The 25,801-nt window shown below is 36.1% G+C and overlaps 3 protein-coding genes across 18 annotated transcripts in view; 2 read left to right on the forward strand and 1 right to left on the reverse strand.

Moving 5' to 3' along the window:
- Window positions 1-9,950, forward strand: part of LOC127934389 (pleckstrin homology domain-containing family A member 7) — an 88,875-nt gene extending 78,925 nt beyond the window's left edge. For 13 of the 14 annotated variants that reach the window (XM_052531741.1, XM_052531744.1, XM_052531745.1 and 10 more), the window contains 14 exons: window positions 50-118; window positions 197-277; window positions 359-508; window positions 734-835; window positions 1,882-1,990; window positions 2,080-2,243; window positions 2,347-2,532; window positions 3,142-3,232; window positions 3,357-3,442; window positions 3,936-4,154; window positions 8,154-8,288; window positions 9,228-9,361; window positions 9,444-9,574; window positions 9,677-9,950. In XM_052531741.1, coding sequence (XP_052387701.1) covers window positions 50-118; window positions 197-277; window positions 359-508; window positions 734-835; window positions 1,882-1,990; window positions 2,080-2,243; window positions 2,347-2,532; window positions 3,142-3,232; window positions 3,357-3,442; window positions 3,936-4,154; window positions 8,154-8,288; window positions 9,228-9,361; window positions 9,444-9,574; window positions 9,677-9,699 — 1,680 coding nt within the window. In that variant the 3' untranslated portion in view covers window positions 9,700-9,950. The remainder of the gene's footprint in view (window positions 1-49; window positions 119-196; window positions 278-358; window positions 509-733; window positions 836-1,881; window positions 1,991-2,079; window positions 2,244-2,346; window positions 2,533-3,141; window positions 3,233-3,356; window positions 3,443-3,935; window positions 4,155-8,153; window positions 8,289-9,227; window positions 9,362-9,443; window positions 9,575-9,676) is intronic. The other variant, XM_052531742.1, reaches the window with a different exon arrangement.
- Window positions 9,951-10,323: 373 nt separating this feature from the next.
- LOC127934395 (small acidic protein-like) lies at window positions 10,324-12,458 on the reverse strand. 3 transcript variants are annotated; one of them, XR_008147753.1, is made up of 6 exons: window positions 12,291-12,458; window positions 11,760-11,843; window positions 11,589-11,649; window positions 11,057-11,166; window positions 10,644-10,898; window positions 10,324-10,563 (listed from the first exon to the last, which is right to left on the reverse strand). XR_008147753.1 is itself a non-coding variant. In XM_052531766.1 (6 exons), exons 1-5 carry the CDS (start codon window positions 12,345-12,347, stop codon window positions 10,695-10,697), a joined length of 516 nt encoding a protein of 171 aa, XP_052387726.1. In that variant the 5' UTR covers window positions 12,348-12,458; the 3' UTR covers window positions 10,324-10,563; window positions 10,653-10,694. The 3 variants fall into 3 exon arrangements, 2 of the variants coding, with proteins under 2 accessions (XP_052387726.1, XP_052387725.1); XM_052531766.1 differs by having other exon boundaries at window positions 10,653-10,898; XM_052531765.1 differs by having other exon boundaries at window positions 10,324-10,898.
- A 743-nt stretch (window positions 12,459-13,201) lies between these two features.
- On the forward strand, window positions 13,202-24,536 carry cd81b (CD81 molecule b). Its single transcript, XM_052531761.1, has 8 exons — window positions 13,202-13,404; window positions 15,210-15,324; window positions 21,604-21,701; window positions 22,455-22,529; window positions 22,597-22,710; window positions 22,799-22,900; window positions 23,166-23,249; window positions 23,925-24,536. Exons 1-8 carry the CDS (start codon window positions 13,339-13,341, stop codon window positions 23,985-23,987), a joined length of 717 nt encoding a protein of 238 aa, XP_052387721.1. The 5' UTR covers window positions 13,202-13,338; the 3' UTR covers window positions 23,988-24,536.
- The last annotated feature ends 1,265 nt before the right edge of the window (window positions 24,537-25,801 follow it).

A 25,801-nucleotide genomic window follows, 5' to 3' on the forward strand; every position in this document is an offset into this window, starting at 1 on the left:
CTCGAGAGCTCTGAGACAAGGAGCCTTTATCTTTGAATTGTTTTATTAGGTGAGTGCGACAGAGAGTCTGAAAGGACGGCCTCCAAAGCCAGTGAAGGTGGCAGAAAGTGATGTAGATGTGAGTATAGAGGACACATCAGTGCCCTAACCCAATTCCCTAGTCTGAACTGGACCATGATGCTGTTTCCTACTACAGGTGACATTGAGTCGATTGTGTGAACAAGACAAAATACTGCAGGAGCTCGAGTTCAGACTCAGTGGACTCAAGGATGATAAGGTGAGGCACATTTTCCAAAGAAAAGCACAGCTGTCGCTTTGATCCTTTGTCAGTGTTAATATCTCTGTTCTTTCTCTCTAGGACAAGCTTGAGTCTGTTCTGGATGTGTCCCACCAGCAGATGGAGCAGTACAAGGATCAGCCAGCTCACGCTGAGAAGATCGCCTACCAGCAGCGACTCCTTCAAGAGGACCTGGTGCATATTCGAGCTGACACTTCTAGAGTGTCAACGGTGAGTTTATTACGTGGTATAGACCTACAGTACTTCCTATCGCCATTAATCCATACTTATCTGAAATCAATACATTAGGGATTTTTAATTTCAATTTTAGAAAAACTATTTCAGTGTGTAGTTTTGTTCTGTAATTTAACATTATAATAATATAATATAATATCCATTCTCCAAACGGCTTGTCATATGTTAAGTAGGTTTTGTTCATATGTTTGTATTGTTCAGGAGATGGAGAGAGCGTGGGTGGACTACAGCAGGTTGGAGCAGTCAGTGGAACAGCTGAAGGACGTCCTGCAGACTCAGATGAATCTCTGCACATCACCGCAGGTCTTTTTAAGTTTCTTCTCTCTCTCTGAATTATTTTTTATAGTTTGCTATCATGTTTTTTTCTCGTTTTTTTTTGATCAGCTGCTTTATTATTATTTTTATTCATTTAGATTTTTGCAGTCACCTTTAGCTAGAATACATGTTATTTTATTAGCATTGAAATACTATTATATGATTTCATTTGTTAATTTTTTCATATTTTTAACAAGCTTTTAATTTAAAATTAATAAAAAAACACATTCTGTAGTCTGTAGTTTATCACATCCAACATAAACGTTTTTGTTTACATAGTGTACTGTGTATATATATATATAAGAAGAAAAGAAGAAAAGTCCCATTAGTGTTATTAGTTGTCTTTTACATTTACCGTATTTTCTGGAATATTAGTTGCACTTTTTTTCATAGTTTGGCTGGTCCTGCGACTTATAGTCAGGGGCGAATTCTTTATCAAAATTAATTTGCCATGAACCATGAGAAAACATTACCGTCTCCTGTAGTCTACACTGAGAACATAGAGCGCCCTCTCGCGGCTGGAGACAGTAGTGTTTTCTCTTGGTTCTTGGTTCTAAATAAATGCGACTTATAGTCCAGTGCGAATCATATATGTTTTTTTATTCGTTGTGACGTATTTTTGGACTGATGCGACTTATAGTCTGAAAAATTCGGTAAATAGATTTTTTTACTATATCTTTATCTAAATATATAGGTCCTACCTTTTTGGAAAACCATGCCAGGTTAGCATTAACCTTGATTATTTATAAAAATAAAAATAAATTAAGCTGTGGTTTATGTTTTTATGTACTTGTGGAATTTATCTGTGGTCATTCTTCTGTCTTTTTTATTTTTTATGTTAAAATAAAGCATTAAGAAAAGCACACACACAAAAACAACCCGATATCTTTATCGTTATAGTTGATCATATTTGGTGTGAACAGGCCTTTATTTTATTTCAAGTAATGAAAATGTTTTAGTTTCAGTAATAGTAATTCTGGCTAGAATAAAAATACAATTTGAAGACTTTTGAATAGGTGTGTTTTTGTTCTCAGGAGAAAAATCAGTTGAGGAGGGAGCTCTGGAGGATAGAGGACGTGATGACTGGACTCAGCTCATCCAAAGAAACCTTCAAAATCACCATAGACTCAGTCAAGAACCCAGGTAAGAATGGACAGGTTAGATAGGGTTAATAAATTTACTACAGATCTTGTTCTTATTAATATATAACTCTTTTTTTTGTGTGTGTCCAGAGAGAAAACTTGTGCCTTCAGTGATAGAGTCAACAGTGCCTTCTCGGTGCATGACCCCGTCCGCAGTCGAGGTGCGGTCACCCCGACGCAGTCTTACCTCCAGTCCGTTATCACTGCCCTTGGACAATGAGGTTTTTCAGAATCCTTACTCTGTGCCCAAATGGGTATGAGTTACTGGACTAGTGCTATTCCTAAAATGATTGTATTGTATGGCAGCAACTAATTAACAATATTTAATGGTTTACTTAAGCATGTAATGTTTTTTAGGAAGAGGATGATGCTCCACCCAGACCACCTTTGCCCCTCCTCTATGATGAGGACACACCCCCTGTTGTCCCGCCCCTACCTAAAGAAACAACGGTCATTAGACACACTTCTGTCCGTGGCCTCAAACGACAATCTGATGAGAGGAAACGTGACAGAGAAAGCAGCTATGTGAATGGAGACAGCAGGGTAATAAACTCACTCGTGAAGGTCGTTGTTATTGTGAAGTTTGTTCTCATTAGTGTTGTTATTGTTAACTAAAACTATTAAAATAAGGGGTATATTTTGAGATAACAACCGGCTGGATGTATATTATCCCACTTATTAAATGGCTAAAAAGATTTGTTTTTATGATTGTAACATGCGGTGGTTAATTGCTTTCAGTCACAAGATGGTGTCAGACTGTCAACGATAGCGGAGTGACTCCATAAGCATATAAGTAGTACCAGTCAAGATAACTATTAGTACCCGGATGAGTGGTGTGTTATTCACTTTGGTAGTTGTTATCTGGGAATAACATACCGCTGGATGGCGTGATTGACCAATCAGAATCAATTATTCCACAGAGCCAAATAATAATAAAAAAATGCTTAATTCAAGTAATTCGTCTTACTAAACCTCACATGTACAAAAAAAAAAACAAAGAGTAAAATGTAGTTTTTGAATAATGGAAGATCTTCGTAAGAAGTTTTTAAATAAATACCTTATACTTTATCACCATCCATGTGACAGTAATATTTTAGTCTTTGCATTTTTTTTGCTATGCAATAAGAATTAAATGAAATGTTTGGGTTTTAGGTGGAACTGCGGTCCTACCTGAGTGAACCAGAGCTTCCTGGAACAGGAACAGATCAAGTGGACCCTGGCTACCTGACTCTTCAAAGAAGAGGTGAAATATTACTGCTTTTGATCATTCGGCTTATCTTTAAAACATATGATGCTCATGGGGGTAAAATGCCAAGTTGTAATACCAGTCTGCCTGAAAAAAATGAACCATTTTTGTGATCCCTTAGGCCTCTCAGGCTCCTCTTCCAGAATAAACCAGTATGGTGTGACTTCCTATTCACCGAGGAGAGGAGATTCTGCATTATCATCAACAGTGAGCACCTGATTACTGTAGAACTGATACTACATTTAATTATTTATTCATATTTACATTTATCTATAATTTATCAAATTTAATACAAATGTTTTATTCATTAATGTAGAAGATAATGTATGTATGTGTATATATATATATATATATATGTGTATATATATATATATATATATATATATATATATATATATATATATATATATATATTTCATTGAAACATTATTTTTATTAGTTTGTATTATTTTATTGAGCATTTATTATTTCATATTAATTCATTATAGATAGACAGATATATGGATGGATAGAACATTGTTATTTTTATTACCTGATATTATTTTATCAAACATTTATTATTTCATATTATCATATTAATTCATTATAGATAGTCTTCGTGCATTGTGGAAATAAAATAAAAAAAAAACATAAATAAATAAAAATAAATCCTAGAAAAAGCTACATGTAAGATGTTCAGTCTTTATCCTGTGCCATGTAGGAGAGACCAAAGAGTGCCTTGGAGCGGCTGTATTTGGGAGAGTCTCAGCCAGAGCAGCCGCTGCAGAGAGCGAGGATGAGTGTGGAGGAGCAGCTGGAGAGAATGAAAAGGCACCAGAGCGCTCTAATGCGTGAGCGCAAACGTAACTTGAGTCAGGGTGAGCGACAGCTCGTGAGCTCCCGCGCCTCCACTCGACCGATCAACTCTGACCCAGGATCAGTACGTTACTCCCTCCCAAATAAGCACAGGGACCTTCGCTATGGCCCTCCCCGATAAGGCCACAAAACACAAAGCTAACATGCTAATCGCTAACACACTTTTTGCCCCATGAACAAAACTCAGCTTTACATTAACAAGCCATGGGTGGGACAGGGCCATGCTGTGGGTGTGTTTAAGGATTGGCCAGAGTGTGGACAGACGCATGGAGTGGTTACTGTCCTGCAATGGACTCCTGGCTTCTCCTGCACAGACCTGTGAATATATTCGAATGTGAAGAAAAAAGGATAACATTATCCCCGACTGCCTTTCCGATCTCTCACAATGGATTTTAAACCTTTTTTTTTATGCTTGTTTTCTCAAATGTTAATTTACTAAATTATTTATTATAATCTAAATATATTTTCTGAAATAATTTGTAAAGCTATATTTTGTATGAACATAATATGGTGGCAATTATCGACCCTCGCTGCCTCGTATTAACCACAAATTAATTCTTATTGGTATGAAGGGATTTCTGTGTGCAATCATTGTTAATCATCATCTCCTATAGAAGAATAAATCAGTGAAGTGCCTCTTGATTCTAACCTGAACATCAGTGTCAGAAAATCCTGCTTCAGCTCAAACACTCTGAGAATGACTTTAAATTAAACTATGGAGTGCAACAGCGCCCATCCACTTGTTTTCAGGGGCTTTGGTTCCAGAAGTAGTTCAACCATTCATTTTCCCATTGGGATTCCCATAATTCTTCAGTTAGGCCATGGAATATATCATGAACCAAACCAACCAGCTTTAAGGTGAATTACAGCATTACAAACTTTGATTTGCATCAAAAAAAAGTGTCAGACACACAATGTTACATTTCCTTTCGACACAATTTGATTCTCACAATTTTCTGTATGGTGGAGATTTCTTTGCAGAATCATGAAAAATGTAGTTTTTCACCAGAAATTCTGCTGTTAAACAGGATTGTTTAAAAAAGATGTTGAAATAACTGGCTTCAAAAAAGCATATACCATTGATTAACAACCCCATAGCTCACATTAGGTCGATCTTAAACAGTCTATAGGTTATTGTTCAAAATCATGAATGTGATTTTTACTTTGGAACCAGACTGTTGCACTCTATTGCTCATATAATGTGGTCTTGAGAGCTTGCACTCAGTTGCTTTGTTAGCTAATTGCTAATGGTAGGAAAGAACCATTTGAGTAGGACCATTGTGTCTTGATTAGCAAGCATTATTGCTGCGTCTGTGGCTCAAAAAGAGTGTTTTGCCCAATCAAACACTTAGCCACCTTTCAATTTACTGCAATCAGAGTAATCTGCAGGAACTGCCTGATGTTTGGGTTCCCTTTGCTCAAATCGCCTTTGTCTTTTTAAAATTATACTGCACTGAGAGGTGTATTTCTGCTGCTTTCTTGCTCTTAAGTCTTTGACTGACTTCTTAGTTAATGACTGCTTACATCAATGGTGAGGATTGGATTTGGTAAACACATTTCCAATCAAGCACTTAATCCAATTGGAAACCCAAGCAATAGTCAGTTCACATCATTTTCAGAGAGTCACGCTGCCCATTGCCCCATTGTTTTGATTCCTGGGACAATTAACACCACTCAGATGTAAATTATGAACATTCTTTATCAGATAGTTAAAACTGCTATCAGCTGTATGTCTAAAAAAGAGGATGAGAAAGAATTGGCTGATTGTTTTCATATTACAGCAGCTAGAAACTACAATACTCAGTTTAGTTTGAATCATTTTAGGAAAATATCTATTAAATCTACTAACACCAATTCCAGTCTGGCTCACTCTGAAACTCACTTCTCTATAAATCATGGTGATGTTTTATTGTTGTTTCTCTAACAGCTGCCAATGAGAGGGGTGTAACTTTTTACTAACCCTAGTTTCAAACTGACAAACTTGACATCATTATCAACTGATACAGACTTTCCTCTTAACCGTTGAAATCCAACACATGAACGTCTTTATATCTCTGTAGATATTTTGGCAAAAAGACCCCATGAATTAAAAAGCTTTGAGGCCGTCTATATGCTGATGTGCTCTTAAATTTGACTTTAAGCCCAAATGTACAATTTCTTGCGGCTTTCACTTCTGGAAAACAGACCATAAAATATGAATGACTGAATTTTTATCCCCCCCAAAAAAATAATTCTTTATAGAGTAAAAATGTTCCTCAAACCATTGTACCACCTGACTAAAATTAGCAAGAAGAAAATCCATTCACAAGGGATGAGATCTTTTAATATGCCCCAGCTTCCCATTGTAATGGGAAATACATTTTTACATATTTATTTTATAATTAAGTCTCTAATGCTCACCAAAATACAGCAAAAACAGTAATATTGTGAAATATTAGTACAATTTAAAATAACAGTTTTCTATTATAATATAATAAAAAATGTAATTCATTCCTGTGATGGGAAAATTGATTGGCCATTACTCATTTGTAAAATTATGCATGTCTTTACTGTCACTTTTGATCAATTGAATGTGTCATTGCTGAATGAAATAATTAATTTATTTAAAAAAAAAAAAAAGAAAAAAAAAAACTAATTGACTGACCTGACATTTTGGAGGAGTTGTACATCAATGCAGGACAAAAAAACTGCACTTGTCAAGGCATTTCATGGGGTCTTCAAGCACACCAGCACCTTCATCACTGTTAACATGTTTGTCAGTAGGCAGTGATGTTGTATGATGTGATATGAACTGTATACCGTGACAAAAAGAACCATAATTAAATAACAACAAAACTGTGATAGCAGACTAGCTGTAAGACAAATATGATATTGTTGGGTACATCAGTACATCACCTTCTGAACTCATCACCTCTTATTTTCTTCATTTTCTAATGTTGAAGTTTGCACTAAAGGCACAAATAAAATTAGTTTTCTTTAAATACTTTTTACTCGTTGCAATGTGACTGTACTTCTAGATGTAAAGTACCTCTGACAACTTGAGTTATAGAATGTATCCTCTAAATTCATGCCTGTGAGTGGGTAAATGAATGGATGGTTTTGCATGGTTGTTTAATTGTTAATGTGGATTGTAAGCTGTTATGCATGGTTAGATGTGTTCAACTACAGAATTCTACAGCATGTTGTAATTTGGTTATGGGTGTGATTTTTCCTAATGCTTTTATGTAATTTTAAGAAGTTGTTGATCCAAAAAGAGAAAATGTACCCACCCTCAGGCCATACAAGATATAGATGAGTATGTTTCTGTTACATCTTTTAAATCTATTACATCACTTACTCACCAATGCAGTGAATAGGTGCCGTCAGAATCAGAGTCCAAACAGCTGACTCCAATCAATTCATCAGTCCATCAGTTATCGTCTTGTGAAGAGAAAAGAAATGCATTAAAATTGCATCTGGACATTTTTAACTTCAAGCTGTTGCTTCTGAGTCCTACAGCCATAATATTGCTTTCGCCAGTGAAAAACTCGTTTTGCCTGAATCATGAGAGAAATATGCACAGATTAAGCACTGTTTACAAAAAAAAAATAATAAACAGTCACATTTTATTTGTGCTTTTTGATCTCTCATTCTGACGGCACCCATCTAATGCAGAGGATCCATTGGTGAGCAAGTGATGTACTGCTACATCTTGGATGAGTACATTTGCAGCAAATGTTCATTTTTGGAGGTCTGAACTAAGTGCAGAAGAAACTACAAACGCATTAAAATGACTGCCACTTTGTAGCTATCATTTGATTTTCCACAAGCTGTTAACTAAAGATATTTCACATAGCTTGTTTGGAACAGTTGAATTGCCAGCAATTTTTAAGTTCAAAATAGATATTTTGAGCTCCTTAATTCATCTTTTTGATTTGACAAAGATATTGTGGGTCTGACCCTTATGAAGTTTTATATAATGGATCAAGGCTTATTTCCAGAGGTATTGGAGTGTGTGTGGTGCATAAAAGCTGTATATTGTTGTCTTTGCCCTAATTGGGATGGGAAACAAATTGATTTGCAGCGACCAGAACAGGCCTTACCTGCCAAATCACAGTGGCTGGGATCAGATGAATGGCTGACTGTTGAGGCCCGGCCAGTGAACGCACAGGAGCTGGATCTGGAGCCTGTGGACTTTGAGTTCGATCTAACTCGAGAGGTACAGTCAAATTTGAGTGACATTTGCTGACAAATCAAAATCACCTGGTTCAATCCTTCCCAGTTGGGTTGTATACCTGTAAAGCTTGATGTATGAAATAATATTCCACTTTAAAAATATTTATAAATATGTTTAAACTATTTAAATTAAATATCATCCTACTAAGATATATAATTGGTAGATAGAGAGTTACTGATATTTACATGCATTTTTAGACTGCTATGCTGTCTTATAAGCAATAAGATTTTCTTCTTACATTTTAATCATGAATTTTATATATTTTTTCTCATTTTGGGCCTCTGAGTAAAGCTCCATATTGTCCTATATAACATTATGTGGGCCATGAAAGCCGCATGTATCAAATACGACACTTGCGCAAACTGTTTTTCATATTTTGTCTAAAGATTCAATGAACTTTAAATGTTATGATCAAAGCTCTGTAGATTTTATTGTGCGGGGCAAAAACATAATGCAATGCAATATAATGATAATTGAAAAAGGTACAAATAAATGTTCCTCAAAACATATAATTAAGTTTCATATAAATAATTATAATGATTTAAGGATATTTAAATAAAGCTAAGTTGTTTCAGTCCAGTATGTGTTCATCTTGAACTATTATAAATATAAAACGTATTCTTACATTTACTTTATAAAAATCTGAAACGTTTGCCACAAAAACATGTACCACGAACTGAATCAGTTGCTCAAAAATATAAACTATCAATCAGACGACCAGTGGTATGTTGTAGATTATGTATAACAGTATTATCAGCAAAGCTTTGATTTACGTAAGATAACTTAGAGCTCTTATAAATGTAAATAATAAAATCATGTATGATACAGCTGACTTTTAAGGTATGGTTAATTATAACCATTACGTTGTAGATCTCTGGTTTGTATTACTTGTGATAAACTCAGTGTATTGTGGGATTCCAGCTGTCTACGCCACAGAAGGTGTCCATCCCAGAGCGACTCGTGGATGTGGAGTCCGATGAAGAACTGAGTCCGGAAGAGAAGGAGACTCGTTCTCGTACAGTAGCAAAGATTAAAAGCCTACTGTCTAAGTCGAGGTATGGTGGGAAATAAGACTTGAGCAGATGTAAAAGGATGATGTATTTAGATGTTCTAGAGTCTTCTGTCGTGGCGTTGCAGTGTGAGGTCCATGGATGCAGAGCAGATAGATTTCAGCGAGCTGGATAAAGAGCTGCAGCAGCAGGAGAGAATCATGAGCGTTCAGCGAGCTCTCGCCACAGAGGCCTCCATCAAGAGGAAGCAGGTCACAGGTGAGACATTATCCAGCATCTCTGGGAATATTATCATTTTTTTTTAACATACACACTGCCATCCTGATACTTAAAAGTGAACTTTTATGTTTTATTTTGCAGCCAAAGACATGTTTGAGTGCTAAAAAAGTGTTGAGAAGCTTTCTTGGGAACCCAAAGATCTTTTGTGTGTGTGTTTTGTACCAAGTATTTATGATTCACATTCAATAATTCAGGTTCTCTTATGTTCATAACTTTTTAATTGGTTTTATTAATTTTACTGGTGAGCACTTTGAAAGTAAACTTTTAGTTTTACAATACTGACATAGCTGACAAAGTTTTTTTCATTTTGCATGATGTTATTTTTATCACCATGTGATCGTGACTTAAGGTACTTATTCTTGAGGTGTTGTGTATTATTGTATAAAAATATTAAATTTTATTTATACTGCATTTCATTTCAGCAAAACTATCATCTTCATTGTCATCATCAAGATTTTTAATAAAAAATGCATAATTTTCACGTGAATAGCGCTCATGCTCTAAAGTTTGTAAGTTATTACATATAAAGTTACATTCTGTCTTATTAAAACATAAAAGAGGTTCCAGATATACCATTATTCAATTTGTATATTCTTTTCATATCCGTTTGTAGACATGCAGTGCTGTCTTCAGCTGTACGTCTTTAATGTTTTTGTCTTTATGAAATCCTTTTGAAACACACACACACGGACGTTTAAAAGCTTTTTAGTTTTATAATCACAATCACAGAATTTTTACTCTTTATTTATATTTTCATACACATAAGTGACACTGTCTGCATATTACTGTACCTCACTTTCTTGATAATTCTTCAGTAGCTCAGTGAAAACTTTCATCTGCTCGCACTCATATGTATTTGAAATCATAAGGGCTGAGTAGACTGAGACCGGCGCTTCACTTCTTGTATGAACTATGCCTTTAGTTTGTAGAGAAGAAACCGTTCTCAAGACCAGGCAAGTCCACATTACCTGACAACAGACATGATGACATTTCAAACTGAAAACCGCAATTTTCCTATTTTTTACGGAAATACAAAATGTGCCCTCACTCTCAGTACCTCACTGGAACATTTTAGGAGATCAAGAAATGACGACGCCATTTACGTGGATTTGACAAATGCCATTTTTAAAGTATTTTTCTTGTCCTCCTTTGAGTCTGTGTGCTGTTTCTGTTTCTTGAGCTCTGTGTTGGATGAAGGTGTTTTCTCGTCCTCGTGTGGTTCTGATGGTTGTTCAGGGGCTTCTTCTGACCTCTCTGACTTCTCGGACACAGCGGCGCTCGCACTCTCAGCAGGTGGATCGGGCTGTGAAGAGGAAGCACAGTTCACAACACATCAACAACAGACTCCATCATGTTACGTGTGTACATACAGTATATCTAAGTCATACCGGGAGTTACAATACACAAGTCTCAACTGATCAACATTATGCCGACCCGCAGCTTATGAGAGAGAGCTCTGACCTCACTAAAGCCCAGGCCACAGTGTCTCCTGTTCCTCCCTGATAACTTCCCATCCAGACCCTGCTGATACTGGTGCTCGAGCTCATTATTAATCTTCCGATCCTCTGCCCCTACAGAAACACAAATACACACATTATACTTTCTTCATTACACAGAGTTAAAGGCCATCAGCATTGGCCCATATTCCCAATGTTACTGATATAGCATTGATAGACATTCAAAACTTTCCCACAACATTAATGTCTCCCTCATGGCTGGTTTCAGAGTATATCAGTAAGACAGTGGATTAAGAAAATCGTTTTATATTTTACAAGTGGAGATTGCATTGTAACCTGGTCCTAAGTGCTCAATAAATGACAGGACATTACCAGTGGATGCATTAACTCTGACAAGCGATCACTGTTTGTAAAAAGATATGTGGTGCACAGGATGTCATCTGATCTCCACACAGCATAATAGGAGGTTGCAATCACTTTTTGGACCTTCAAGCATTCATATCTAGCAACCCTTCACTTCCACCCAAGAGACTCACCGCTGCGGAAATGGGACGTTGACTTGTGATCCCCAATAACAAGACGTCCAGTGTGCTCTTTCTGTCAGGACATGAAAACATTTGAAGCAAGAACGTGTGATGGTGGTTGGTTTCAAATTAGAGAATTGTCTGAATCAAAGAAATGAGTATTAATGACAGAAAGCAACGTACCTTTCCTGCTCCCATCAGCCTCAAAAACTTCTGCTTCCTTTCGTCTGTCCCTAAATTTGCCGAACCCCATTGTGCGGCTCCTGCCTGCATTAACAGGTCAAAACAGATTCAGTTGAGTCATTAGTGTGTTACAGGAAAGCATATATTTCTAATCATCACATTATAATATATATATATATATATATATATATATATATATATATATATATATATATATATATATATATATATACGCCACTTAAAATAACGTAGATCTATGAATGCAGAAAATGTCTTAACAGATTTAACTTAACCTGAAACTGAATTATCTGGTACAGTAGTTATTATGCAAAATTATTATTGAAGAAGACGCAATATAGTAGCAAACAGGTAGCTATTACACTAATAACATGCATATATCAATCATTCGTCACACTAATAACATTTATAAAGAGTTAGAACACATTGCTAACAATCTGCTAACATGGTTCACCAAAATGTCAAATCAGATGTAGCAAATAAAAAAAATGCATGATGATGGAAACCACATACGTCATCTGGAGATGCGGGTCGTTTTATCCCTTTACTCGTCTCGTCTGAAGAACTCATTTTCAAGATTTTAAACAACAGAGCTCAAATCAACATTGCTTTCCCCTGTCTGCTCCAACATTTGCTTAGCAGCTAGCTAGCAGACCCACGCGCGATGCATCATGGGAGTTGTAGTTACAACGAAGCGAATTCCTTTTTTTGTTTACAGAAAAACAAAATATTTTAAATTAATCTTATTTTGATAGCAAAATGTTAAATACATGAATTAAAATGTTTAAGGCAGAAACCACTTTTGTATGTTCTACAGCTGTATTTGGACCAATTCACTTTAAAAACACTTAAGTGAGTTTTTTAATCATTTCCTTTGATATGTAAATTTTATTTTATTCATTTATTTATTTATTGACTAGTTATAAACCTAATTATATAGATTAGTTATTTGTATCTATCGTACTATTTCTTTTTCTCTATTTCTGTAAATTGTATTCTGAGACAAACATTTTTAAGACAAGTTCATTTTCATGCAAACATGTAATTATTGATCAACACATTCTTAGAAACATTTCAGCCTAATTGTTGTAAAGGACGTTACTTTTTAAATTCACAACGTCAAAAACGGTTTCTTTCAGGGCAAATATATTTATAAACTATAATATACAACAGACAAAATTATATTAATTACCAAATAAAATATAAAGACTAGCTATAATATAAATAATGGGCTAACATAAATTATTGTCGATCTTTGCACGGACTGATGTGAATTTAGATTCGTCATGCATTGCAGTTTAATAAAATTTAACAAGGTTTTTTTTTTTTTTATCTATACAGTCGATGGTTTTTATATGTAAGTGTGGGGCAGAGCTTGGCACAGAAAACGGACACCTCTCGTGTTTTTTTTTTTCCTGGCTCAGTGCGTTTATATAAACACACGAGGTCGTGGGTAGACTAGTCTCTCAGAGATCCCGTCAATCTGAATATCGACTCATATCCGTCTGTGAAACTTAGGTTCAGTCATCTTCCTCCAGAGAAACATCGACGATATCAAGCTATGGCTGTTACCGGCTGCTCTCAGTGCATCAAATATATGCTCTTCTTCTTAAACTTCATTTTCTGGGTGAGTTTGTTAGTTTGTTTACCAATATTATTTAAATTCTTGTTTCTTGTACTACTATTACTACTTGAAGAGTTCAGATGCAAAAGCCTCTGAAGTGTCCTATGAAATTTTCTTCTAAAATATTTTTTTTAATCAGGCTTCAGTACTAGGTTCAGTACTTTAATGGCCATTTTCTAACCCATTAAAGTGAAAGAAATAAACATAAATATAGCAGCCTGGTAAAAATGTTCATTTTTAGATGAACATTTCAGACGGCACTCTTCACTTGTTTCTTGTACTGTAATTTAAATTTTCTGAAGCAATGCTTTGTTTGACATTAAAAAGTTATAGTTATTTTGTAGTATTATATATTATAACACTGTCTTTATGCTGACATTTCTTATTTAAATTACTATATTATTACTACAATATAAATACTATTTATGAACAAACAAATTTTCCTGAGTTTAATGAATCCCAAGGACCTGATTTAATACTTTAAATCCAAAAACAATAAGTCTCATTGTGAAAGAAGTTCTTGTGGCTTTATTGACTCTGTAAACAATCATCCCATCTGAAGTGATTAGGTGTTTAAATTTTCCCCAGATTTTTTCTCAGCTGTCTTTTCAAAGATTTTTATTTTTCACACTGTTTAATGTTCTTCAAGGGCATTTAGTACACAGAACTGGAATTAATGCATGTCATGTCATAGATCATTCTGAGGAGGGTTCTGTGCAAAATATTTTGTGAAGCATACATTAGGTTTATTTTGCGTCAGACAGTCAGCTGAATGGTTTCAGAGTTTTTCTCCTGAATGTATTCCTAGACTAGAAGAAAATGTGTGTCTCAGGCTCCAGAGAGCCTCCTGTAGAGTGAGGGTTAGCTGTGGCTTTGCTGTATTTTTACACTCATATAATTATGTCCATGGGCTGTAGGGACACCATAACATAAATACACCATAAAAGAACAGAGAGAAAGAGAATCACATGCAAATCACAATCACATGTTGAAGTTAGTTAAAAAATATATATAATAATAAATAAATAAATATACATATCAATGACTCAAACAGTCATTCCTCTGCAATTAATTTATTAGATGATTGCAGTCTGCAGAGCCTATTTTGACAAAAACATCACATGATGTTCAAACAATGACATCACAGGGTCAAACTAATCATGAGTTTTGAATAAGGCCTAATTAGCATTTAGCAGCAAGACAAACATTATGGAATAACATTTATTACTGAAGATAAATAATGTTTACAACAATTTGGAATCCTAAAAATAAAAAGTCATGTCATTTATTAGATTCATTTTAAAAAAAGAGCATACAAATTTAAATTTGTGTTTTCATTCAAGACCTTTAACTTGGATGAGAATGATGTTATATCATATCCACAGCGACAACCCCAAACCCTCTTGAGAAACGTATTGTTTCCTGTCATTGTACTTTACAGCAACACAAAAATATATCGGCCTGACTTCCATAATTCTGTGACTGAATCTGCCACTTCCTTCTCCGCTAATTACAAAAAAAAAAATGTATCACAGAGGCCTGACTCTCAGAACTGAAAAGACCTCCACCCTTTTTTGTGCATGAATAACACTAAACCTGTCAAAGATTTCTTCCCCAAATGCAGGAAGAAATTACCTCTGGAATGACCTCAGGAAATAGAATCGTAACAAACATTTCTGGGCGATAACATCTGTTAAAGTATTTTAAATTGCTGCTGTATTCAGTAAAAAAGTATTTAAATGGTGAATCTTTGCTGAAAAGCGTATGTAAATATTGAGTTTTTTTTTTTCATCTTCTCTTATTTTTAGCTGGCTGGCGGTGTGATTTTGGGTGTAGCTCTATGGCTTCGTCATGACAGTCAAACCAGCAACCTCCTAATGCTCCAGCTTGAAGGGAATCAAGCACCAGGAACCTTTCATATCAGTAAGTGATTGCCGCTCAAACTAAAGGTGGCAAAATGCTAAACCATTGATCACAAAGTTAGTAATATGTTAAGTGCAAAGATTAATATTAAGTTAAATTATAAAAACAATCATCAGTTTTTAGAGTGGAACCAACAGCTGCTTTATCCTTCAAATAGGTTCAGATTTAAAATGTTATCTACTTTCTAATTCCATTTATCCAACCTGGTTATTTAAACTAGCCACCCACTTATTCCAGATGTTATTAATTATATCCTCTTAAAGTATAATTTAGAAACTAAACATTCCATTTGGACTGTGCATTGTAATATTTCAGAGTAGGAAGTTATTCATCATCAAGTTGACGTGCTGCGTTTGGTCTCGTACTCGATCGCATATGTTGTCAGTGTTGTGCACTTGCTTAGACCTTTGTTGTGCTAAACAGTAAAGTGCGTTCAGCTGAATTCAATTTCCGTTTTGTCGGGTATAAAAAAGATTAGTATACCACGGCAGGGGTCGCGACAGCCCTACAGTTAAGCCCTCCTCGTGTGAAGACCGAAGAGTGTAAAGACCATTGACTCTACCGTGCGACTCCACCGGGCAGGGACACCGGCAGGGAATATAAGTATTGTTTTGATTCTTTTTCTATTGGTCTCTGGAATTGCCAGTCTGCTGTAAACAAAGCCGATATTATTACTTCTATTATTAGTCATTCAAAGCTTCATCTTATGGCCCTAACAGAGACCTGGATCAAACCAGAGGACACTGCTACATCTGCAGCACTCTCCAATAATTTCTCATTTTCCCACTCCCCCCGTTTGACTGGAAGAGGTGGAGGTACTGGTCTGCTCATCTCTAATGATTGGAAATTTAATCCATTAAAGGACCACTGGGTAACTTTTTGGATGAATTAGATGTGCTGCTCTCAAACTTTCCTGAGGATGGTACTCCCCTAGTTATGCTTGGATCACCACTGCACACGGATCACTTCCTCCTCACTCTTAGCCTCGACATGGTCCCTGACACATCACTTACCCCTCCACCTGTCATCTTTCGACGTAACCTACACACACTTTCACCCTCCCAGCTATCTGCAATGGTTTCATCTTCACTTCCTTCCCCTAAACTGTTAGCTTCTTTTGATGCTAACAGTGCTACTGATACTTTCTGCCCCACTCTTACATCCTGTTTAGACATGTTTGCCCCTTATCTTCCAGGCCAGCCCGTAACACCCCTTCTGCCCCTTGGTTATCTGATGCTCTACGCGAACACCATTCTAAGCTTAGAGCTGCTGAAAGGGTGTGGCGCAAATCCAAAAATACTACTGACCTTATTGTTTATCAGTCACTCCTATCTTCCTTCTCCACTAATGTCTCCACTACTGAAATGACATACTACCATAACAAAATTAACAATTTGTCTAACTCTCACATGCTTTTTAAAACCTTTTCCTTACTTCTTTGTCCTTCTCCTCTCCCTCCTGCTTCATCTCTAATAGCTGACAACTTTGCCACGTTTTTCATTAATAAAATTAAACACATCAGTGCACAATTTTCCACACCACAATCAGTCAAGCTCATATCACCAGCAAACATACACTCATTTACATCCTTCTCTTCACTCTCTGAGGCAGAAGTCTCCAAACTCATCCTTTCTAATCACTCTACTACTTGCCTGCTTGATCCTATTCCATCTCATCTCCTTCAAGCCATTTCTCCTGCAGTTGTACCTGCACTCACTCTCACATCATCAACACTTCCCTCCACACTGGTGTTTTTCCCTCATCATTTAGACAGGCTCGTATAACTCCACTACTTAAGAAACCCACCCCCAACCCATCTCTTTTAAAGAACTACAGACCAGTTTCCCTTATTCCTTTCATTGCAAAAACACTTGAACGAGCTGTGTTAAACCAAGTCTCTACATTTCTCACACACAACAATCTCCTTGACAGCAACCAATCTGGCTTCAGAAGTGGACATTCAACTGAGATGGCCTTGCTCTCAGTTGTTGAAGCTCTAAGACTGGCAAGAGCGGAATCCAAATCTTCAGTACTTATCCTGCTTGATCTATCAACCCTACTGGCAAAAGGCATCTCAGGAACCACACTTCAGTGGTTTGAGTCTTACCTATCAGTCCTTCAAAGTATCTTGGAGAGGCGAGGTGTAGTCACAACATCTAACTACTGGGGTGCCTCAGGGCTCGGTTCTTGGTCCACATCTCTTCTCTGTCTACATGGCATCATTAGGTTCTGTCATTCAGTAACATGGCTTTTCATACCACTGCTATACTGATGACACTCAACTCTACCTCTCATTCCATCCTGATGATCCGACGGTAGCTACTCGCATCTCTGCTTGTCTAACAGACATTTCTTCCTTGATGATGGACCATCACCTTCAACTCAACCTTGCCAAGACATAAATTCTTGTGATTCCAGCAAACCCATCGTTTCATCACAATTTCACCATCAAGTTAGGCACATCAACCATAACTCCTTCAAAAACAGCTAGAAGCCTTGGAGTTATGATTGATGATCAGCTGACTTTCTCAGACCACATTGCTAAAACGGTCCGATCCTGCAGATTTGCTTTATTCAACATCAAGAAGATCAAGCTCTTGTTCTGTCCAGGCTGGACTATTGCAATGCTCTCTTGGCAGGTCTTCCAGCCAATTCTATCAAACCTTTACAATTAATTCAGAACGCGGCAGCAAGATTAATTTTCAATGAGCCAAAAAGAATACACGTCACACCTCTGTTTATCAATTTGCACTGGCTTCCAATAGCTGCTCGCATAAAATTCAAGGCATTGATGTTTGCCTACAAAACCACCACTGGCTCTGCACACATTTACCTAAATGTGTTACTTCAGACTTATGTGCCTTCTAGAAGCTTGCATTCTGCAAGTGAACGTCGCTTGATTGTGCCATCCCAAAGAAGCACAAAGTCACTTTTATAGACTTTTAAATTAAATGTTCCCTCCTGGTGGAATGACCTCCCCAACTCAATCCGAGCAGCTGAGTCCTTAGCCATCTTCAAGAATCGGCTTAAAACTCATCTCTTCAATCTTTATTTGACCCTCTAACTTTAACACTCACTATTCTAATTATATTATATTTAATCTAGCTTTCTAATCTTTTTGTATTCTATTCTATTTTCTTTTCATTTATTATGCAATTTTGTTTGTGTGTGTGTGTGTGTGTGTGTGTGTGTGTGTGAAGACCTCTAACACTAGCTTGCTCTATTCTTTTTTTATTCTATCTGTTTTCTTTTTATTTATAATATTATTTAAAAGCCCATGCTACGTGTACTGTGTTAACCTAACTGAGACTTGTTATAGCACTTATATTGCATTGCTCTTTTTGTTGTTTTTGATTGCTTCCACTGTCTTCATTTCTAAGTCGCGTTGGACAAAAGCGTCTGCTAAAGAATGAATGTAATGTAAATGTAAGTTGGGTTTTATTTAACACTTTGCTTTGTCATACTGTATGTAATCCTGTATAATGTTATGTAATGACAAGAATATTTTAAATTGTTATTGTGAAATATTTGAATTGTTATCTTATTCATTATTATTCATTATTATTTTCAATTGTTATTTATTTCTAGTTCTGCTTAACAAAAATAATAAAAAAGGTCAAAAGAGATAAACAATAACCAAAGGACAAGCAGCATGCATAAACAATTCATAAATTAAGTAAACATAATAGTACTTGAACAGGTAATGCAGTCAATTACATGAGACCTTTATGCCGATTGTAATGTATAAATAGTGACATTTATGCACAAATAATAATATTAAAACTATTATTATTTCATATTTACATTTAATTGAATTAATTCACACATTTAGTTATTTTTATTATCATTAATAATACTACTATAATAATAATAATTAGTAGTATTAGTGGTGGTGGTGATTTTCGTTTTGAACTTTCTTTCTTTCTTCCTTCCTTCCTTCCTAATAATTTAAACACCAAACAAAATGAATGGACAAGACATTGTCCTCACCCAGATGTTTTAGCTGTTATAATAGTTTGTTAATATGCAGCATGATCTAGAAGCCTTAGCACTGTGAACTTTGAGAAACAATTACTCTTAAAATAGAGGAGCATGTCTCCTCAAAAGATGGAAATAGGAAACTGGGTCTAAGCTGTACTCTAAATAACTGTGTGTGTGTGTGTGTGTGTGTGGGTGTGTGTGTGCCTGGTATTACCTATGTTATAGGTACCAAATGTCCCCACAATACCAATAACATTTCGCCTTGTGGGGACGTTCTTTGGTCCTCATGAGGAAAACAACTTATACATTATAGAGAATGAGGTTTTCTGAAAATCTAATAATTTCTGAAAGTTTTGTGTAAGGGATAGGATTAGCAGAAGGGTTAGGGTAATGGGATAGAATATACAGTTTTGTACAAACCATGGAAACCCTATGTGTGTGTGTGTGTGTGTGTGTTTATTCAAGTATATTTAAACAACTACGATGGCAGCAGCACAATTTCATTGCATAAGAGCTTTGATCCTGTTTGCCATGTAGACAGATGTAGTCATGTTGTCGTTCTTGTATTTTCTTTAACAACACTGCATTCTGCTGCGTTCACATGAAGTTAGTGATTCTACACACACTCCCACAGGGTGTTTTAAAAGAACCAGGGAAAGACTAAAAGTTACCACAGGGTGTGTTCATACTCCACCCATGTGCATAGACTCACGTTTACACACTTTACCACAGCAGATGAATGCAAAGAGTTCAGTGGCACAAGGTCCGCATGTTGTGGGCGATTGTGTAGAGTTAGTGCCCATTAATTTTGTAGAAAGCATTGGGTTGTCTCTCTCCACTCAGTATAAGTACATGGAGGAACTAGAGCTCCGCCTGTTTCTTTTTATAGCAGCAACAACCTTTTCTGATTAAAGAAGTTAGGGTTGATGGTCTGGCCCACCAGGGGAAAGAAGAAAGAGATGAAGCATTCCCGTCCCACTGCTACTGAACATCTGTGTAATTGAAAAAGCCCTGCTCATGTACCCATTACACCACAAATTAAAATGAGCAGTTCTTGGGCTCGCTTAAGTGCTGGTTAGACAACCCTAAAAATATGTTCAAGCCTGGCCGCTCCAGCAAATCATTATAGCTTAGAGAGGAGTCTGGCTGGAGAATACTTACAGATTCCTAAATATAAGTTTTAAACAGAGAGCGGAGCTTGTGCTGCAGGGATAGCTGTGTATTTTGTCCAACGAGACGTACATCTGAAAGAGAATACATCATCATAGGATATGAGGATATAAGTATATACATCATATACACAACTTTTTTTGTCTTATTTAACCCCATAGTTGTCATCAAGTCAAGTAAACCGTCATCTAAAAACAACCCATGCTAAAAAAGAAGTGCGCTTAATTGCATTGAATGCAATACACTTTTAAAGTTAATATATTTAAAATGATTACAAATGACAAAAAATGTTTAAATATGAAACTGGCGTGTATTTTAGTTTACCATAAATGCTTGTCAGTACATAGAAATAATGTGAAATGATGGACTTAAAGGGATAGTGCACCCAAAAATGAGGTATTTTGAAAAATGTTGGTAACCAAACAGTTGACGGCAACCACTGACTTCTATAGTATGGAGAAAAATATACTGTTGAAGTCAGTGGCTACCATCAACCAATATTCTTCAAGATACCTTCTTTGTTCAGCAGAAGAAAGATAATAGGTTTGGAACAAGTGGAGGATCAGTAAATGATGACAGAATTTTATATTTGGGTGAATTATCCCTTTAAGTACTGGGATATACATTTAAACTATAAAAATATTCATTAAATAGCAGTTAACATACAGTTAAGTGTCTGAAAACAATGCAGTGCATTGCTATATGGTTTGCGGTTGCTAAGTTGCTGCTATGGTGTTGTGGGTGAATGAAGTGCAGAACAGCCATATAGAGCAAATCTGGCTCCGTTATGTAGCGGGTTCCTGTTTAGATTCGACTTCCCATGCCTGTTTATAGTTTGGATGGGGAAGTGCTCTTTTACCTAAAGCCTGAGGTACTCTCTCTCTCTTAAGCGACTGATATGTTAAATCAAACAGGAAAATCCACATTAGAGTTTTTCTATTTAAATAGTTTATCCACACATGCCATCTAGTGGCAACATATTGCATTAACTGCAGTTACTTATCTCAACAGCTGTTCATAAAAAACTGAGGAATGAGTGTTATAGTATCTGCATGAACATGTGCAATTAATATGAATCTCAGATGTGATGTTAAGCTCATACATACAATGTTTCTGTTGCTCTTTTAGGTGTGTATGTTCTCGTAGCAATCGGGGCTATTATGATGTTTGTGGGGTTCCTGGGTTGTTATGGAGCTATTCAGGAATCTCAGTGTCTCTTAGGAACGGTGGGTTTTTACTCAACTCATACTATTCATGCTGCATGCCTTTAAGAGATTTACAATTCATCTTCAAAAGATCTTTACAAGAACTAAATTACACTTTACTTGTGGTTCCAAATTATAGGCGTAGTTTTACTTTAGCCAGTAGCTTTTGATGATGATGCAGTTATTGACTATAATGGTATGCATTATTTACAAACTGGCATGTATTATTTTCTCAGGAGTTAGCATTCATCCATAAAGATTAAAAACCATTGATTTATGCATTCATTGTTCAATGATTTAATCAGATTTTATTACTAGATGACAGTACCCATGTGAAAAGAAGTACACTTTTTTAGCATATTTTTATGTATTCCAGAAATAATTTACTTTAAAAGAATTTTAATGGGATTTAAATGTAATGTTTTTGGGCACTCAGCCACATGTTAATTGCAATCAATTTTTACATGAAAAGTACATTAACTTTGAAAGTGCACTTTCCTTAAACACACCTACGTGGCGTTTTATTTTATTAATGTAATTTAATCTGCATGTACAGCTTTAAAAAAATGTACTTTAAAGATTTAATGTGTAATACATCTGCACATTCCAAACTATTAAGCACACTTTTTTCACAGGAGTAGTCATGATGTAAATGTAAATGCAAAAAAGAAAATTCACTAAAGATAATTTCTATCTGGAATGTCCTGAACCATTCTCAGTATTTCAGGATTGTTTTTTTTTTTTATCACACAGTTTATATCTTTTCTTCTGTAGTTCTTCACATGTTTAGTGATCCTCTTCGCCTGTGAGGTGGCAGCAGGAATTTGGGGCTTTATTAACAGGGACACGGTAAGGCTACACATACTGTACATATACACTCATAAAATCTGTATTTTAAGACTTTCTATCTGTCCAGATCTCCACTGAGCTCATTAACTTCTATGATGCTGCATACATGAAAGCTGTGGATCCTGTGGAAACGACATCCAGACAGGCAGCATCCAAAGTCCTGGCGGTCTTCCATGACACGGTGAGTTGCCGAAATCAATTCTTTCATCAAAATTCTCTGTTTTGGAGAGTTAATAATCCCTGTTTTTTTGCACTCTCTCAATATCTAGCTGGAGTGCTGTGGTAAAGGGGATGATAATCAACTTTTCAAAGCTGTCCAGTCCTCTCTGTGTCCCGAAAAGACCGTCCCAGTTGACCCACTCATCTCTCAGGTATCTTCAGTATGTTTTTACACATAACCACTATTTACTGTAGTTAATTTTTTTTTTTTTACTTGTTTAATAGTTTTCACAATTAACAGATTTAAGCTGATTCTAAGCAATTTAAACCTAAATACATTTTGAAAATTTTACTGAAATCAAATAGAAATCAAATGTTTGAGTATTGATCTAAAAACAAACAAACTACGACAACAGCAAATGTGATATATTTGATTCCTGACAGTGTGTTTGATTGTGGATTTGTTGTTCACTTCAGAGTTGTCACATGAAGCTAAGGGACCTGTTCACTGAGAAGCTCCATGTCATTGGATTGGCCGCCCTAGTGATTGCTGTCATTATGGTGAGAATGAACACACACATGCACAATTAAGCCCCTTTCACACTGCCATTCCGGCAATTACAGGGGTAAAGTGTTCCTGCAATTGGTCCCTGGTCGCTAGATTTGGCACTTTCACACTGCCAGTGATGACCCGGTACATGTGCGTGCTTTCACACACAACCCTTGAAGATCCCGTAACGACACGTGACATCAGCGTGTGACGTGTAATGTACGAGTCGACAACGTTAGGCACGTTATACTTTCACTGAAGCAAGCAAATGATCTCAGCGTCAGCGCGGAAAGTGAGTAACTAACTGATCTCTGCTTCATTACAGTTTGCACATATGTTTTCGTCGCGAACGTTGATCTTCCTTCAAAACAGCCGGTAAAAGAGTCGCGTGATAACGCGCGTCATCACTTCGATACGGAATTAGATCTGGCTTTTGTTCACAGAGCGCTCGTCCCGGGTGGAACCCCCCCAATGTTACTAGGTCCCCGACCCGGGTTCAATTCGGTAATCAATTCCGGGACGTGGTTGCTTTCACACAGAAGGCGACCCAGCAATGTTACGGGAATATTGCGGGTCCGACGTGCAGTGTGAAAGGGGCTTTACAGACTTGTGCTAGGAATCACAAAAATGTCCCTTAAAAATGTGTGTGTGTGTGTGTGTGTAAATTCGCTCTGCTGTGTGTCTAGGTTTTTGAGATGATCTTCACCATGGTCCTCTGCTGTGCAATCCGCAATGCTCCTGCGTATTAAGCTGCTGGATGATGACCATCATGATGCATTTCACTTCTCCATTTCCTCTCTTTTCAAGTTCAAGTGCCACACACTGAACATTGATCCCTGTGTCTGTAGAGAGGACTTCCAATGGCATCAGAATACAACACCAAGGGCTATTATTAATAATAAACCGATATCAGGGAGGAGGATTCATGTGATTGACAGTAGTATGGATAACATTGCTTTTATGTTGTATTGTTTTACTTTTATTTAATCATTTTATTAGATTTAACTCTTGAGACTCCTGTTGTACAACTTTTAGTTCCTTTTAGAATGTGTGCTTGTTTGCTAAATAAATCATTGTGATGTTTATTTGGAGATAAATGTTTTGAATCCGTTATGCAATGTAAATTTTGTGTCTTCTGAGAATACATATCATGCAATAGACTTTACCAACCCATAATAATGACGTCATGATTATCGAAGGATAGCCCACATGAAACAAATCCAACTTTCAATGAGCCTGTGGTATTTAAATTTTTTGGACACTTAGTTTATTTCTAATAAAACTTCTATTTAAACAAATCTGCCAAATTATTGTTTTGAATGTTTTGTTAGTAATGCATTGAATCTTACCTTATTTGGAGCATATTTGCATAAAGGTTTAGGACAGAAAAATGTATTGTACTTATAGAAATCTCTAGAAATATTGTACTCTAGAAATAGAATGATACTAAGATACAGTACTGTGCACTGTCGCTTTAAGGATAGATAGATAGATAGATAGATAGATAGATAGATAGATAGATAGATAGATAGATAGATAGATAGATAGATAGATAGATAGATAGATAGATAGATAGATAGATAGATAGAAAGATACGTAATCATACTCTTCTTAATAGATATATAACCACAAATGTGTAAGTATTATAATGCATTATAATTGTTATTATTATTTATGAAATGACACATCATATTATTAAGGTATTTTATTATGCTTTATGCATTAATTATAATGCATTAAGAAACCCCTTATAATGTATTATAAATACAGGCTTCATAGAAAGTGAACAATTGAGGAACGAATGGTGAACATTCAGTTGGTGGGTTTTGCTTTTATACAAAAGGAAGTTTAGAGTTTGGTTCTCTCTCTTCAATTCCATCAGTGCATAAGTGTAAAATCAGAAATATATATTACAGAATATATAACATGTTTAACATGTCAAAGCAAATGTTTGTTATTTAATTCTCGCTCCCTCTCTCTCTCTCTCTCATCTCTCTCAGGAGTTGAAGCTTGCAGTCTTTCTCTCCAGGCAGCAACTGATGGAAAAGGGTGTCTTTTTTTGTGATGCTGTATTATGTGTTATTGCAACAATTGGTGTGTGTATATATATTAGTGCTGTCAAAATTAGCGCGTTAACGCATTCGATTAATTTGAAATATTTAACGCGTTAAAAAAAAATAACGCAATTAACGCGGTTGCAGTTTTTTTATTTCCAGTTGTGGCCTATGTGTGTTCAACGTGCAAAGAAATATGGATAAGACCAAGGAAGGACTTTTAGACGGAAAGTTTCAGTATAAAACTCTGCCGGATTACTCTTCAGTCTGCCACAAGAAACATTACTGTTCATTCAGTCTGCCACAAGAAACAGCAACATTAAAATCATGAACTCAAATGTCATTGTTTAAAAAACAAAAAAAACAATGACTGTAACAGTGCGTAAATCAGACCTTTCTGTAACGCTAACGTTAATAAGCTTAAACGAAAATAAACGAAATAATTGTGTAGCGGAGTATTTTTTGTACACAGTGCCGCGAACTGTCAATCACTCCTGTGCGCGTGCATC

Source organism: Carassius gibelio, chromosome A18 (assembly GCF_023724105.1).
Source record: "Carassius gibelio isolate Cgi1373 ecotype wild population from Czech Republic chromosome A18, carGib1.2-hapl.c, whole genome shotgun sequence".
Classification (NCBI taxonomy): domain Eukaryota; kingdom Metazoa; phylum Chordata; class Actinopteri; order Cypriniformes; family Cyprinidae; genus Carassius; species Carassius gibelio.